This window comes from Schistocerca nitens, chromosome 11 (assembly GCF_023898315.1).
Source record: "Schistocerca nitens isolate TAMUIC-IGC-003100 chromosome 11, iqSchNite1.1, whole genome shotgun sequence".
Lineage (NCBI taxonomy): Eukaryota > Metazoa > Arthropoda > Insecta > Orthoptera > Acrididae > Schistocerca > Schistocerca nitens.
In genome coordinates, this window is record NC_064624.1 from 20,735,401 (window position 1) to 20,752,055 (window position 16,655).

Genomic DNA, 16,655 nt, shown 5'->3' on the forward strand with positions numbered 1-16,655 from the left:
GCTACTCTATCCTGTGTAACCCTGTTCATTATAGAACAACTAATGCAACCTACATTCGTCTGAATCCTGAATCCTTCTTACTGTACTTATCTCTGGGTCTCCCTTTACAATTTTTAGCCCACCTCCTCCCCTCCATCCCCTGCCTACACCTCCTTCCAGTACTAAATTGGTAATCCCTTAATGTCTCAGAATGCATCCTATCAACCAATCCCTTTTTTAGTCAAGTTGTCCCTTAAATTTCTTTTCTCCCCAATATGAGTCAGTACATCTTCATTAGTTCTGTGATCTACTAATCTGATCTTCATTCTTCTGTTGTACCACATTTCAAAAGCTCATATTCTCTTCTTGTCTAAACAGTTTGTCACCCCTCTTTCACTTTCATACATGGCTACGCTCCAGATAAATACCTTCAGAAAAGACTTTCTAACACTTGTGTGTGTGTTCAATGTTAACAAATATTTCTTCTTGAGAAACGCTTTTCTTGCCATTCTCAGTTATTTTGCTACCAAAATAGCAAAACTTGTCTACTACTTTAAGTATATCGTTTCCTAATCTAACTCCTCCTATCCTTTGACCAGTACAGCACGGCATCATTTGGATATACACAGATAAGGCAAACACTACAGCTACTGCCCACCATGAGAGTGAATGCGCAGTGCTGTGGACACAGGGCTACTAAAGGAAACATTTGCCTTGGGTATCATTGAACCTCTAGTAGTAACCGAATGCATTACGATTACTGTGAATTGTGTGAACATGGTTCCTTTGATGCTTTGTTTTTCCTAATGGTAATCACATATTTCCAGCTGGGTAATTGTCGATTTCACAAGGCCAGAATCATGCCACAGTGGTTTGAAGAGTATTACAGTGAATGCACATTCATGACTTGCCCATCACATCCAACTGATGTGCATCTGTGGAACACATGCTAATCTGAACCCACAAACCAACAGCCAGTAATTCAAGGGATTTGCATGAGCTAAATTCTAGCACATCTAGTGCCATATACCTGCAGAAACCTACCAAGAAATTGTCAAATCTTTGCTATCCAGAAATACTGCTGTAGTGTGTTGCAGATATGGATCCACACACTACAAAACAGATGGTTTGATGAGTTTGCTCAACAGCGTATGGTACTAAAATATCTGATCAGAAAATTAGCTTTATTAAATTACTCTTTGAATAAGAGATGAGTCACTGAAAAGTGTGATCATCTTCATAATGAAATATTGAGAGCTATGTTGTATGTACATAATCAGAGGTTTTGTTTTCTTTTGTCAGTATCTGGCAGACCCATTTATGGCCTCGGGGTCCACTGATCATATTAAGGAGGATTCAGTACTAAATTTAGGAGCAGAAGAAATTGAGACTTTTGTAAGTATTCACATTTTACAGATGGATTGCATATGAAGTAAAAATGTCATTTGGTAACTGTGGAATACAAAGAATGCATTACAGTGAAATTAGCATCGTTTATACCCCTTAGAAGTTTTGTAGTATTGTATTATTCCACTTGAGTTATTTGCTGACTGTTATGAGTAGAATTTCAACAGAGCTGTAACAATATATGTAATCATATTTTCACTGTCACAGGTCGATATCAGTTACAGGAAGATCATGATAATTTGGCACTCTATAATCCAGTGAACCCAATAGTCCAACATGCGTCTGGTCTTTTGCCATGGCGTGACACCTTTTCAGCAATAATTGTTTGCCTAACTGTGTGATTATAGTCTTGCCAAGATAAGCCAGTTGCATTACTGGCTTTGTCAGTATCAGTGATCCTTCATTCACTAAACCTAAGTTTACAGTACTTATGTTTGCATCAGTGCTGTGGTATTTTAATTATTTAATGAAGTCATTGTGCTGTGTTAATATTCAGCTACTTGTATGACTGTCAGTTAGACCACATCGCAGTAAAATGTTTGTATGTACAGTGAAAAATTTCCAAACAGAGCAAAAGTGCACCTAAAGCAGCAAAACACAAACGTGATGTTGACAAGCCACAAAAAACTGGTCATCATAAGCAGACTGGAAAAAGTGAGAACCAAAAGAGTATTATGAGTGAACTATGGTCTAAAATGATTGAAGAAACAGAGATGGGAAGCAATTTAAATGATGAGTAGTTTACAGCTGATTGCTCTGAAATTGTACAAATGATAAATTCTGTGTCTACGAATGAAGTGAGTGCTTTTTCAGGTGAAATTAAAATTGATTGACATAGGTAGAAATTCAGTTACCGAAGGAGAGTGGATGATGTGATATTATAAAAGTGTTTTGAAGTCACAGGAGGCACCAGAAGTTGACAGTGATTATGGCAAAATGTCTGCAACTAACATATCTGGGATTGACACTATGGAAGCCTTAGACACTTTAGTGAGATTCACTAATTGAAGACAATAATATGGTGCCTCTGAAGTTGTGAATCTGAACATCAAGCAAAATAATTGTTGTCAAAAAAGGGCTCAATCCAAGAAACAATTTGGAATTTTTGTAATGTTCAGGGTGCTCTGAAGATAATTTCAGCTAAACCATTGGTGGTAGACACCAGTCTGGCATATTCCATGCCTGTGAGGCTGTCAGATATCTGTACTGTGTCTAAGACAGTGATTACAACTAAACTGCACCACATTATTGACTATAATCTTTATTAATTAGCTTCTTGATATCCTCAAATCAGTGGTCCTTATTGTATTTTGTAACTAGCATACAAAACTTTATTTATGCACAGTATATCGAACTTCTCTAAAACTTTGAGCCTTAAACTGTTGTGTTAGAGCAATGTACTATTTGACTTTTAATTCAATTTTATATGTATTGGAAAGTAGTTCTTTTTCTGATAAAGGCTGAGGCCAAAAGCTTAAGTGTAAATCTCTTTTAATTTTGCCTGTTGGCCACTTAACATGTTATCTTTACGTTAGTAGCAATCTATCTTTTTCTAGAGTTTTGATATTCCTATCAGAAGTTTCACATTGTTTGAAGAAGACTATGCATTTCAGTATCTTCGATTAATGTGTTGTAAGCAAATTCATTGGGCTCTTACCTGGTCAGTGAGTCTCTGTATTTGTGAGTTTGTGGTAAAAGATTTCCACGCAGGGAAAATTATTAAATGTGCTAATATGTACACAGACTAGTCACAGTGAACTGGGGAAATAGTGATTGTCATATAAATTTTGAATTATATAGTTTAGCCTCATGTCACACACATGGTATCATTAACAGGTTTAAGCTATAATCAGATGAACTGTGCAAAACAGAAATAAAGAGGCAGTAAACTACTATAGTGTGTTTAAAAGAAGTTGCAACTTTTGGAAATTTGGTGAAGAAAGAGTGCAGGGAAGCATAGTTTCCAAGGGGTAGCAACAACACAATGCCTATCTTAGGTTATGACCTATAGTCAGCTGCCAAGCAAACATTCTTTGGCTGTAAAGAAATACAATACTAAACGGAGCAGTTACATCAATTAATTTTTCATATGTACTCACATTTACAGTGTAGTTAAGTGAAACCAAGGGAAGAATCATCGCTGTCTCCCTCAGAACTGGAACTGGCACTGGAGCTGACTGAACTGACTCTCTGTTCCATCTGTTCTTTCAGCAGTCCATAAATCCATGTCTCTTCAATTACCTTCTTTGAATGGCTGACAACTCAGTATCATTACTGTGGGGTAAAGTTTGCAATGGCTCTTTTTTTCTGCATTTCAACCTCAATGAGCCCAAACTTCTTGGTGTCTCCTGCCACAGTACCTCTCACCTGGACCCATATATGCTCAGCTGGATTCAAATGAGCATGATATGGAAGAAGCCTTGATTGCATTATGCTCTTTAATGTTAACTGGTTTGTTGACTGTATTGTGGAGGTTTTGGCTTCTACAGTGCAAGATCCATTAACTATGGTTTATTCATGCCAAGTTCAACTTTATCTGATAGAATGTTTCTTTGTGCACAGAGCAAAATATTTAGTTTTCGCCTCCTTGTTGTTAGAGCGTGATCCACCACAGCAGAGTGGTATGGCACATTGTCCATTATTATTATCAAATTCAGATGAACATTTCACAGCAGAACATCTGAAAACGTACAACTCTATACTGCACCGCGTATTATATTAACATACAATGTGTATTACCAAATATGTTATTACGATGCAGTAAATGTTACCCTCTGGGAGGATTTAAGTAAAACTGACCATGAGTTACCTAATGGGTTTGTCTTATTGAACCTGAATTCAGTGCTACGGAGGAAGCCAGAAAGCTAAAGATTGAAATTTGGAAATTTTTTTAAGAAACCAAGTTTGCTTAGATGAAATAAAAATTGTCACCAGCCTAATTAGGCATACTAATGTTGAACATTACTTTTATATAATCTGTATAGAGTTTGTGATAAAGGAAAGCTACTATTACTTCTTACCCAATGAAGTGCAGTGAACTCTACTATAATCAGACAAGTGGTACAGTGATGCTAGCAGTTATAAATAGTATATGCAAGTTCTCATAGAAACAGTTAACAACTTATTTCTTCTCAATAGTAATTACTTCATTATATATGAATTATGTGATCACCAAAATTTATGAAAGTCAAAATTAAACCAGAAATGGACATGGACTTAGTCCTATTTCAACATTTACTTTCCAAATAGTACAAATATAATTAAGTCACTTGCAATAGGATTTTTCACTCATTAAGAAGTAATATTGTTTCTACTTTTATGGATAAGGGCAATTACAGTAATTTTATCTTCAATAAACAAAATTGTTGGTGGGGGCTCTCAAATTGTTCCCCCCTCCCGGGGGCTAGCCACTCTTTGGCAGGTTCATACTTGGCTACCACGGAGCCCCAGCCTTTGGCAGCCCTTTTTACCTTCTGTGCTACATGTCTATCCTTTTGCTATTCTTTTTCCTCTCCCTTGGGGAACATTTCTGGGGTATTATGGGGAATGTTCTGCATTCTGTTGCTGACCTGCAAACAGTCTCAACTTTCTTTGTGGCTCCTTTTTCCTTTCTTTGTGGCTCCTTTTTCCTTTCTTTGTGGCTCCTTTTTCCTTTCTTTGTTTCCTTTCACCTCCCATTCCTCTGCTTCGGTGTTTGAGGATTCTCTCTTTTCTTCTGCTTCTTCTTCTTCTTCTTCCCTGTGCGCTCCTGAAGGCTAGACCACATGTCTAACATGTAAAAGGTGACTGTGTAACACGTAATTCCCAGCCCCAGGTCGACAGGTAGGGTTCACATATATCCCCTGATACAAGCCAGGCCCAGGGAGGGGTGACTGACTGAGCTGTAACCTCCCGTTGGTCCCTCTGTCATGTGTTCGGGAGGTGTGACCTGAGGTGTGAACAATCACCTAAGGCGGGTGTGCCCCCTTGGGTAGGAGCCCCCCAGTAGGAGCACGCCATTGGAGATGTTGCAATCATGGGGGATTTCCTCGCGATGAGTCACTCATCCTCTTCATCGATGTCAACGAAACGAAAACGTTATTAGGGTTCTGATTTGAAGACCCTTCCCACTGCACAGCGGTTCCTTGTTGTATCACGTACTGAGGATGGTCAGTCCTTCACCACAGTTAATCTGTTTATTATTTAGGAAGGTGTTGCCATTGTTGGCCCTTTGTAATCCTGCTCTCATTTACGGAATGGCTCTTTGCTTTTGGAGACGGCTTCTGATGCTCAAGCACAACTACTTCTTGCTGCCTTACTTCACCACGGCTACACGGTTCATGTCACGGCACATAGAACTTTGATTTCCTCCTGTGGTGTAGTTTACACCGGGCTTCTTGACGGTCTGATCAAGGCTGAAATACAATCTTACCTCTCCGATCAGGGCATCATTGTCATCCATCATGTCATGAAAAAGGTCGATTCTTCTTTGGAGCCCACCCGCACTCTTTTCCTCACCTATTATAGGGTGGTGCTGCCATCCAAGATTAAAGCCAGCTGAAATCATCACAGTCCAGCCATACCTTCTGAATCCGATGCGCTGTTATCAGTGTCATTGGTTCAATCACACTAGAACATCTTTTCGACACCCAGCCATATGTGTAACCTGTGGCAGGGGTGCACACAAGAGCGAATGTCTACCTCTTCCTCCCTGCTGTATCAACTGCAATGGTGACCATGCCGCCTCCTCCCAGGATTGTTCTGTGTATCTCGACGAGCAGGCTGTTCAAGAGATTCAGGTAAAGGAAAAAGTGCCTTACCCAGTAGCTTGCTGGCTAGCCACAAGCTCTGTGTTCATCTGTCAGGCACTTACAGTTCAGTTCTTGTTACCCCTCCCTCCATGAAAGACATGGTTACACAGAAATGCAACCTCAAATTTGGCTCTGAGGTTGTGAAGTTGCCCAGTGTCAAAGTAGCATCACTGACCCCAGTCCTGCTGTGCAACAAACTATCAGACTCTCACCTCATGAGGCGAAGCTACCCACTACACAACTGGCAGGCAGGAAGGCCAGAAGGAGTACTCGTGGGAAGACTTTGTCCATCCCTCCAGCCAACTAACACCCAAGTCTTCCTTTAAGCAGAAGTGCTCAAAGAAGTCCGCTAAAGACAAACGGTCTGCCCCTTCACCAACTCGAAGATCCTGTTTGACGTGGTCACTTAGCCCGGCTGGCCTTTGTCTCGCTGGTGCACACCACCATTTGTTTTTTGGCATTGGACTCCACCAACCAACTGCACAAGCACTCCGATGCTTTTGTACACCCCTTGGAGCAGGATCCTCCTGCTTCTGAGCCCTGTAGTAGCGACCTTCCACCGGCTGTCCCTCCGCAGACATTCTCTTCCTCCTCATGACTGCCCTCCTATGGAACATTCATGGCCTGCGGTCCCACAGAGGATTTGTGTCTGCTTCTAGCATCACAGCAACCCCTTTTGCTTTCTGGTGACTTTAATGCATATCATCCCCTCTGCTGTTCTCCCAGGGTCTGCCAGAGAGGAGCCCTCTTGGCTAACATTCCTAACCAATTCTACCTCTTCTGCCTTAACACTGGTGCACCCACTTTCCTTTCTGACTCCTTGCACCCCTATTCCTATTTGGAACTATCCCTGTGCACTGCCTAGAGTGCCCCTCATCTTGAGTGGTCCATTCTTTCTGACGCCTACTTGAGAGACCACTTCCCATGTGCTCTCCGTCTGCTGACTCCTACCCCATCCACATGCATACCTAAATGGCAGCTTACTAAGGCTGACTGGCAGCTTTACTCCTCCCTGGCGACCTTCGCAGAACAAGATTTCCTCAGTTGTGGTGACCAGATGGACTACCTCACAAACGTTATCCTTACTTCTGCAGAACGTTCCATTCCTCGCACTTCATCTTCACCACATCGTGTCCCAGTCCTATGGTGTACTGAGGCATGCCGTGACGCAATTCACGCATGGAGATGTGCTCTCCGTGTTTTTAACCACTGACCTACGCTGGAAAACTGCATTCATTATAAACACATGTGTGTGAAGTGTTGTCGTTCTTTGGTATAGCAAAAGAGCTAGTTGGATTTCGTTCACTAGTTCTTTTACCAGTTCCACACCTTCCTCTGTTGTGTGGGCAAACCATCGATGGCTCTCTGGAACCAAGATCCATTTCCCCATTTCCAGCCTGACAGTAGGCGGATTGTGGATCCTGTTGCTATCTCCAACACCTTGGGCCGCCATTTTGCATAAGTTTCAAGCTCTTTCCACTATCACCCTGCCTTTATCCATAGGAAATGAGTGGAGGTGCTTGGGGCGGTACCCTTCTCTTCTCCCAATAGTGAGTGTTACAATGCCACCTTCACTATGAGGGAGCTAGATCCTCCATCCCAAGGCCAGATGCTATCCACATTCTGATGTTGCAGCTCTGCTCTCTTGCAGCAAGCACTTCGTGCTTAACACATACAACCGCATCTGGGCTGAGGGCACATTTCCTGGATGGTACCGTGAAGCCACAGTCATACCCATACCTACGCCCAGTAAGGACAAAAACCTTTCTTCCAGCTACCACCCCATCTCTCTTACCAGCTGCGTTTGCAAAGTGATGGAATGTATGATTCGTGCCCGGCTGGTGTAGGGGCTCAAACTCACCATTTACTCACAAATGCACAGTGTGGATTTAGAGCGCAGCATTTTGCAGTTGACCATCTCGTTACTTTGTCCACCCATGTCATGAATGGTTTTCTGCAGAAATCCCAGACTGTGGCAGTGTTCTTCGATTTACAGAAGGCCTACGAGACCTGCTGGAGAACTGTTATCCTCCGTACTCTTTACACGTGGGGCTTCCGTGGATGCCTACACTGTTTTCTTCGAGCATTTTTACAAGACCAAATAGTCAAGGTGTGTGTGGGTTCTGCTTTGTCAGGTACCATTCAGGAAAATGATGTGCCTCAGGGTTCTGTCCTGAGCATCATCCTCTTTGCTATCGCCATTACACCTATTGTGGCCTATCTCCCACTGGGTGTCTCCGGCTCCCTTTTTGTTTATGATTTTACCATCTATCGCAGGTCTCCATGGACCTGTCTCACTGAGTGGCGTGTTCAGCAAGGTCTTGATTGTCTTTACTCCTGGAAAATCAACAGTGGCTTTCACTTTTCTAATCACAAAACCGTCTGTTTGAATTTCTGGTGGTGCAAATGGTTTCCCCCACCATCTCTACATCTTGGACCTGTTGCCCTTCTGTTTGTTGACACTACGAAATTCCTGGGTCTCATGATCGATAGGAAACACTCTTGGTCCTCCCATGTCTCTTACCTGGCAGCCCGCTGTACACAGTCCGTCAGTGTCCTCCGTGTCCTCAATGGTACTTCCTGTGGTGCTGATCAAACCACCCTCCTGCGTTTGTACTGGTCCCTTGTCCATTCGAATCACAACTATGGGTGCTTTGTTTATGCATCTGCTCGCCAATCCCTTTTATGCCGTCTCAACACTATCCACCATAATGACATCCATTTGGCCACAGATGCATTTTACACCAGCCCAGTTGAGAGTCTGTGTACTGAACTACCACTATCCTACTGCTGTGACTTTCTCCTCAGCAGGTATGCATGCCATTTGTCTGCCATCCGTGGCCACCCTTCCAATGCCTCCTTCTTTGATGGCTCCTTAGACCATTAGTATGGGGCTTGTCCCTCTTCCCTGTTACCTCCTAGCATCTGCTTTTGCCACTTGCTACAGTGGCTTAACTTCATGCTACCTTCAGTTTTCCCTGTGGGCGTGAACCCTTCACCACCTTGGGTTCATGAAGCAGACCATGTTAACCTTGGCCTTAATTCACTTCCTAAGGACACTACTCTAGCCTCACTCTGTCAACTCCAGTTTCAAGACCTTCGCATGGAACTTAGTGATAGTACCTTTGTATACACTGATGGCTCACATACTGACCGTAGGGTCAGGTGTGCATTCGTTATTGGCGCCCGTGTCTTTTGATATCTGCTTCCAGCCCACTCCTCAGTATTTACAGCCAAGCTTTTTACCTTGTATCAGGCTGTGGAGTACATCCGGTGACACAGCCTTCCCGATTGTATCCTCTGTTCAGACTCACTCAGCACCCTCCAAAGTCTCTGTGCACTGTACACCACTCATCCCTTAGTGCAGCAGGTCGAGTAAATCTGTCATTTGCTCACTCTTCGTGGAGCCAATGTCATGTTTCTGTGGGTCCCCGATCATGTCGTTCTGCCAGGAAACGATGCCGCTGATGCTGCTGCCAAGGCTGCAGTCTTCTTACTTCAGCCTGTGAGCACCTCTATTCCCTCTGATGATCTCTGCATTGCTGTGTGTCAGGTGGTGATGTGCCTTTGGCATCGCCAAGGGTCCTCCCTTCACAGGAATAAGCTTTGGCCTTTTAAGCCTCTCCCGATGCCTTGGACGAGTCATTTTCTTGGATTGTCCATAATGTTCTTCAAACCACTCATGAACAATTGTAGTCTGGTGACCAGGCTACGGTTTTGTAGTCACCTAGGGTCCAACCAATTTTGTCATAAGCCCAGGGAGCCACTGCAGGCAATGTCGTGCTGTTGGTAAAGGCACTCACAGTGGTTGTCTGCTGCCATGGTCCATTAATACCAAATTTTGCTGCTCTGTCCTAACAGATATGTCTGCTGTACATCTCACATTGATTTATGTGGTTATTTCATGCAGTGTTGTTTGACTGCTAGCACCTACAGTACACAAACATTGCTGCTCTCATTTGTTAAGTGAAGATCGATGGCCATAGTGAGAGGTAATGTAAGTAATTTGGTGTTTTCATCATACCCTTTACACCATATGTCTTGGAATATGTAATTCCCTAATGATTTCCAAAATGGAATGTCCTAAGCATCTAGCTCCAACTACCATTCCGCATTCAAAATCTGTTAATTCTCGGTGTGGGGTCATAATCACTATGGAAACCTCTTCACATGAATCATCCGAGAACAAATGACAACTCTGCCAAGCACCTTCAGTTTACGTGTTGTGTATGTGATAATACCACCATCTTTACAAGTGAATATCACTGTCCCATGACTTTTATCACCTCACTATGTATGTTCTTCAATGAGTTACCCAATAATTCAACTAAACATACTCAGAGGTTCCCACAGTATAAACATATTTATCCTCTGACTGTAGGAACTGAAGGCTACAGTTAAATACATAAAAGTATAAAGTTGATAACTTCTAGACCACAAATATAACATTAACTCTTAGTGCTCAACCAATGGGGTAGCCTAGACTGCCATATTTGGTCATTTTATTATTTCTATGCGCATACTTCAGAAAATGTAGTTTAATTGATGCACCACATTAATGAACTCCCCAAACCGTTCTTTTTGTAGTGATGTGTTGAGCAAAAATATTATGACATATGATGTCGGCAGATAAAATGATTACCTGTTTTCCAAGTTAAAAGTGAAGATTGCTTCATTATTGTGGGGAGGGGATGAAGAATTTATGTTGATCCCACCAGTAAGATTTTGAGAAGTATGATGAATGATATACCGGGTGATCAAAAATTCAGTATAAATTTGAAAACTGAATAAATCATGGAATAATGTAGATAGAGAGGTACAAATTGACACACATGCTTGGAATGACATAGGGTTTTATTAGAACCAAAAAATACAAACGTTCAAAAAAAGTCCGACAGATGGAACTTCATCTGATCAGAATAGCAATAATTAGCATAACAAAATAAGACAAAGCAAAGATGATGTTCTTTACAGGAAATGGTCAATATGTCCACCATCATTCCTCAACAGTAGCTGTAGTCTAGGAATAATGTTGTGAACAGCATTGTAAAGCATGTCCGGAGTTATGGTGGGGCATTGGCATCGGATGTTGTCTTTCAGCATCCCTAGAGATGTCAGTCGATCACGATACACTTGAGACTTTAGGTAACCCCAAAGGCAATAATTGCATGGAGTGAGGTCTGGACCTGGGAGGCCAAGCATGACGAAAGTGGCAGCTGAGCACACAATCATCACCAAATGACGCGTGCAAGAGATCTTTCACGCGTCTAGCAATACTTTTTTTTTTCTTGGTTCTAATAAAACCCCACGTCATTCCAAGCATGTGTGTCAATTTTTACCTCTCTATCTACATTATTCTGTGGTTTATTAAGTTTTCAAATTTATATTGACTTTTTGATCACCCAGTACTTCAGACAGGGGAGAAGTAAACACTGGAACACTCTGGATTGCATCTTCAGATTAGACTAACCACTACTATGGCCACAGATCCATTTACTAAGTCTGTGTTCGTAGCTCTGGGTTCTTGTTTCAGCCATGGGATAATGAACTTTGTTAATGCTGATATTATAAGACTTCTGAAGGGATACAAATCCACAATTTAGTGGAAAAACAGTTTTACTTCCTTGCAGGATATGTGTACATTGTCAAATGTCTGGTGTGTGGTGGCACTGAAGGTAGTTTATCTCCCATGGTCTAATTTAGACTCCAGTGACTTCATTTCACACTATAGTGAAGTTCTTAAGAATTGTCTGCATAATGTCTCAGAAGAGAAATTTAAAGTGTTTGTCAAGTTATATTTTTCTTTATATAACTAGATTTAATAGGACTACTGTGAATGGTATCTTTTTTAATAATGTGAATAAATATGATCTGCAATATCAATAAATGTAATGTAATTCATGGGCATATTTTAATTTTCAACATAACACTGAAAAACAGTGAATACAGACGAAATAAAGAATATATTGTACTTCAAAAATAAGATTTCAACTTTGCTAGTATGCAGGGTGAGATGACAAGGAGATGCCAATCCCAAGTCTACCCAGAATGGGCAAATTTAGCGAGCTGTGGTGTTAGCTGAGATATAGCAGAGAATATGGCGAATTTTCTGACTTCAGTAATTTTTAATGTTTATAGCTGCTGAATTATTACACTGACTTTAAGAAATGGAATTACATGTTTTATTCACTTGCATCAGAAAGTGTGTCCAAAGGGGTTTTTAATGGGACAACATGTGTTTCACTTAATCCACATGTACACAAGATAACAGTACTGCAAACCATTTCCCCACCAATAGGAGAAGAACATTTGTTCTACTGTACCAAATGTAAGCAAACATGCAACTCTGGCACAGATCATATTTTCATTAATACAGTTGTTTAACAAGTGCTCAGACTGCTGGACCGACAGCATTGTATGCTGAATTTCAAGGGACCTTATGGCAGCAATGGCCTGTGTTGTATAGCACATCATGTCTTCAGGATTTTTGGTTTTACTTGTAGGCTTCTTAATTTAATTTTCGTCACAGATAAAAGACCAGAAGCATTAAGGTTGGCAAGATGTAGGCCATTCTATATTTCACAAATGATCACTCTAACAATTTCAAAGTTTTCTGTTAAGTATATCTGTAATTACCTTTGTAGAATGGATAGTACATTTGTTGTGGTGGTACTAAATGGATTGCATTGTGGCCAGTGGGCTCTGTTTCCAGTAAGTGCAGCTACATATCTCTTATGAACTGCAGAGACTTGTAGTTACTTAGAACATTATCAATGAAACAGGTGCACAAGATACAATTCCTCAAAAGGCTGTAACACATATTGACAGACAAAGGTTGTTTATTCACTTCTCTTGGCGAGCATAGCTTTCAGCTGACCAGTAGTGCATGATGTAAACAATAATTTGCTACTAACATTCATTTTAATCGGATTACTCTAGTGAAGTTGTCTTCTCCCTTGACAAATTTTGCCCCTCAGCCACACTTATGCCATTATCAAATTGACAATTTCGCATTGCTTTTGATGAGTCCTGTCAACTGACTTCTTCTTGTAGTCAGGTTGTGCCAAATTTAATTCAGTCATCACTAGTAATCTGATCTAAAATTGCAATCTTCAGCTTTCTTCTGTAGTAGCATATTTCAAGTGCTTCTCATCTCTCATCATCAATCACTATTATCATCCATTTTATTACTTATCTTCCATGTTTCACATCTGTAGAAGGCTACACTTCAGAAAAGACTGCCTAACAGATAACTGTTTATTCACTCTTAACAAAAGTTACTTTTTTGGAACTGTATTTTCATGCTATTGCAGGTCTGTATTTTATAGCCTTCCTATTTTGCCCATCATTGGTCAGTTTCCTATACAAACAGCAAAACTCATCTTCTGCAATTAATGACTGTATATCTCTAGTTCTGTCAGCATCACATTATTTAATTTGACTTCATTTCGTTACCCTTGTTTCGATTTTGTAGATACTCATCGTATAAGCTCCTTTAAGAAAGTGTCAGTTCTGTTCAATTTTACTTTCAAGTCTTTTTCTGTCTTTGATAGGATTACAGTGTTATCCAGTGTGACAGTGTAGTTGATGGCGGTGGGATCACTTGTGGAAAAATTCCTGTAGTAGTTGGTGTGAGAGCTGCACCTTTTTTTAGACTGAAGTCAGCTGATAGGTATACCTACTTAAAGGAAGTCCCACTAACTAAGGGATCACCTTCAGAGGACATATTTCCAAGTAAAGGAATTACCGTATTTCATCAAAATGTAAGAGGTATTAGAGATAAAGTTAGTGCACTGCTTATAGATGTTGACTCTGAAATTATTGGTATATCGGAGCACCACTTAAATAATTTGACAACTCAGAGGCTTCCTTTACAAAGATACAGATTAGCTGGCTGTTTTTCAAAGAGTCCCTTGCAGGGTGGGGGAGTGGCTATATACGTAAAAAAATAGTATTCCATTTGAGTCCATAGACTATCATGGCACTGATCTGACCAGATATTTGAATGTTGCACAGGGACAGTTGAATTGAGTGAAATTAAACTTCTAATTGTTGTTGTTTTTAGGTCCCCTAACTCTGATTTCAGAGCACTTCTGCCCAAGCCAGAGAGAGTTCTTGATTCACTTTGCAGGAAGTACCAGAAATTAGTTGTGTGTGGTGACTTCAATATAAATTTTGTATATGATGGTGCAAGTAAAAGGATGTTGGTAGATCTCCTAAATTCATATGATATGATGCAGACTGCCTTTTTTCCAGCTAGGCTTCAGGGGAACAGTAGCACAGCCATAGACAATATTTTTATTCATTCTTCATTACTACATGGGAATTCTGTTAACAAAAGTGTGAATGGCCTTTCAGACCATGATGCACAAATTTTAACACTAAAAGGCTTTTGTACTCACACGAATGTCACATATAATCACAAACTATGTAGGAAAGTTAATCCAAGAGCAGTAGAGAGTTTTTTAAACCTTGTCAAGGAACAAATGGCAGTACGTTTATGGTGTCGATATCATAGATGATAAATATAATGCTGTTCTTAACACATTTCTCGTGCTCTTTGAGAGTTGCTTCCCATTACAACGTTCTGAACAGGGTACTAGCAGTCACAGGCAGCCTGGGTGGCTGACTAGTGGGATAAGGAATTATATCAAAATGTTAGAAGTATTCAGCCAAGCTACAGTAGCCCATTACAAACAATATTTTAAGGTGCTTAAAAATGTTATTAGGAAGACAGAGTATATGGTATGCAAATAGAATAGCTGATTCACAGATAAAATTGTCAGTTGTGAAGGATGTGTGTGGTCAGCAGCACAAGGTCGATGATGCAAAGTCAGATCATAGTAAAAATATTTCTGTTATTGACAAATCAGATATATATACAGCATTTAACAATCATTTTTGAAGCACTGCAGGTGAATTACATAAAAATTTAGTTTCTACAGGGAATCACATAACTTCTTTGGCAGAATGCCTTTCTGAGATTGATGTCTGAAAATCTCCTCTGTGATACAGACAAGGGAGAGATTGAGTCAATAATTGAATCACTGAAGACTAAGGACTCTCACCGACATGATGGAGTGCCTAACAGAATATCAAAGGACTGTGCTGCAAATGTTAGCCCTGTATTTAACCATATTTGTAATTTTTCTTTTAGGAATGGTCAGTTTCCCGAACAATTAAAATACTCAGTAGTAAAGCCTCTTTGTAAAAAGGGTGAAAGGTATAATGTAGACAACATTAGATCTATTTATATGCCATTAGTGTTTGCTAAGTTTATTAAACAGGCTGTTTATGTAAGGATAATTGATCATTTTATATTGCACAATTTGCTATCAAATGTACAGTTCAGCTTTAGAAGTTGTTTAACAATTGAAAATGCTATATTCTCCTTTCTCTTTGAGGCACTGGATAGGTTAAACAAAAGGTTTTGAATGCTGAGCATATTTTTTGATTTAATGAAGGCATTTTATTCTGTTGTTCCCAAAATATTGCTCCAGAAGTTGGACCATTATGGAATACAGGGAGTAGCTCACTATTGTTTCACCTCTTGCATGAGCAACAGACATCAAAAGGACATTATTCACAATGTTGAGAATGGCTGTGATGTGGGGTCTGACTGGGGTACAGGTCAAGTAGGGGGTGCCCCTGGGATCAGTGTTGGGGCCACTCCTGTTCCTTATTTATATAAATGATATGCCCTATAGTGTTGTGGGTAACTCTGAAATATTTCTGTTTGCTGATGACACTAGCTTGGTAGTAAAGGATGTTGTGTTCAACATTGGCTTGGTTTCAAGTAGTGCAGTTCTTGACACAAGTTCATGGCTTGTAGAAAATAAACTAATGCTAAATCACAATAAAACTCAGTTTTTACCATTTTTAACACACAATTCAACAAAACCTGATGTTTTAATTTCACAGAATGGGCTTATGATTAATCAAACTGAAAGTTCAAATTTATAGGTGTTCAGATAGATAATAAACTTTTGTGGAAAGCCCACGTTCAGTATCTTGTTCAAAGACTTAATGCTGCCATTTTTACTATTTGAAAGGTATCTGAAGTAAGTGATTGTTCAACACGAAAATTAGTGTTCTTTGCTTATTTTCATTTGCTTATGTCATATGGGATTATATTTTGGGGTAACGCTACCCATTCTATAAGTGTATTTTTGGCTTAGAAACAGGCAGTTTGGGCAATAAGTGGTCTAAGTTCACAAACCTCTTGTCGACCCCTGTTCGTGAGTCAGGGTATTTTGACATTGACCGTACTATCATTTCTTGTTAGCAGTATTAGCTTATTCGCAAGAATAGACAACTTTCACTCAGTTAATACTCGGCAGAAATGAAATCTGCATTTGGATCAGACTTCCTTCACTCATGTGGAGAAAGGTGTGCAGTATACTGCTGCATCTGTTTCCAGTAAGTTACCACTCAAGTTCAAAAATCTTAGCAGTAATCCACCCACTTTCAAATCAAAAC

General features: G+C 40.3%; 1 protein-coding gene across 2 annotated transcripts in view; it reads left to right on the forward strand.

Moving 5' to 3' along the window:
* LOC126213312 (zinc finger protein 492-like) overlaps positions 1–16,655 on the forward strand; it is a 139,890-nt gene that overhangs the window by 13,964 nt on the left and 109,271 nt on the right. For both annotated transcript variants that reach the window (XM_049940997.1, XM_049940996.1), the window contains exon 5: positions 1,282–1,374. In XM_049940997.1, the coding sequence (XP_049796954.1) occupies positions 1,282–1,374 (93 nt within the window). The remainder of the gene's footprint in view (positions 1–1,281; positions 1,375–16,655) is intronic.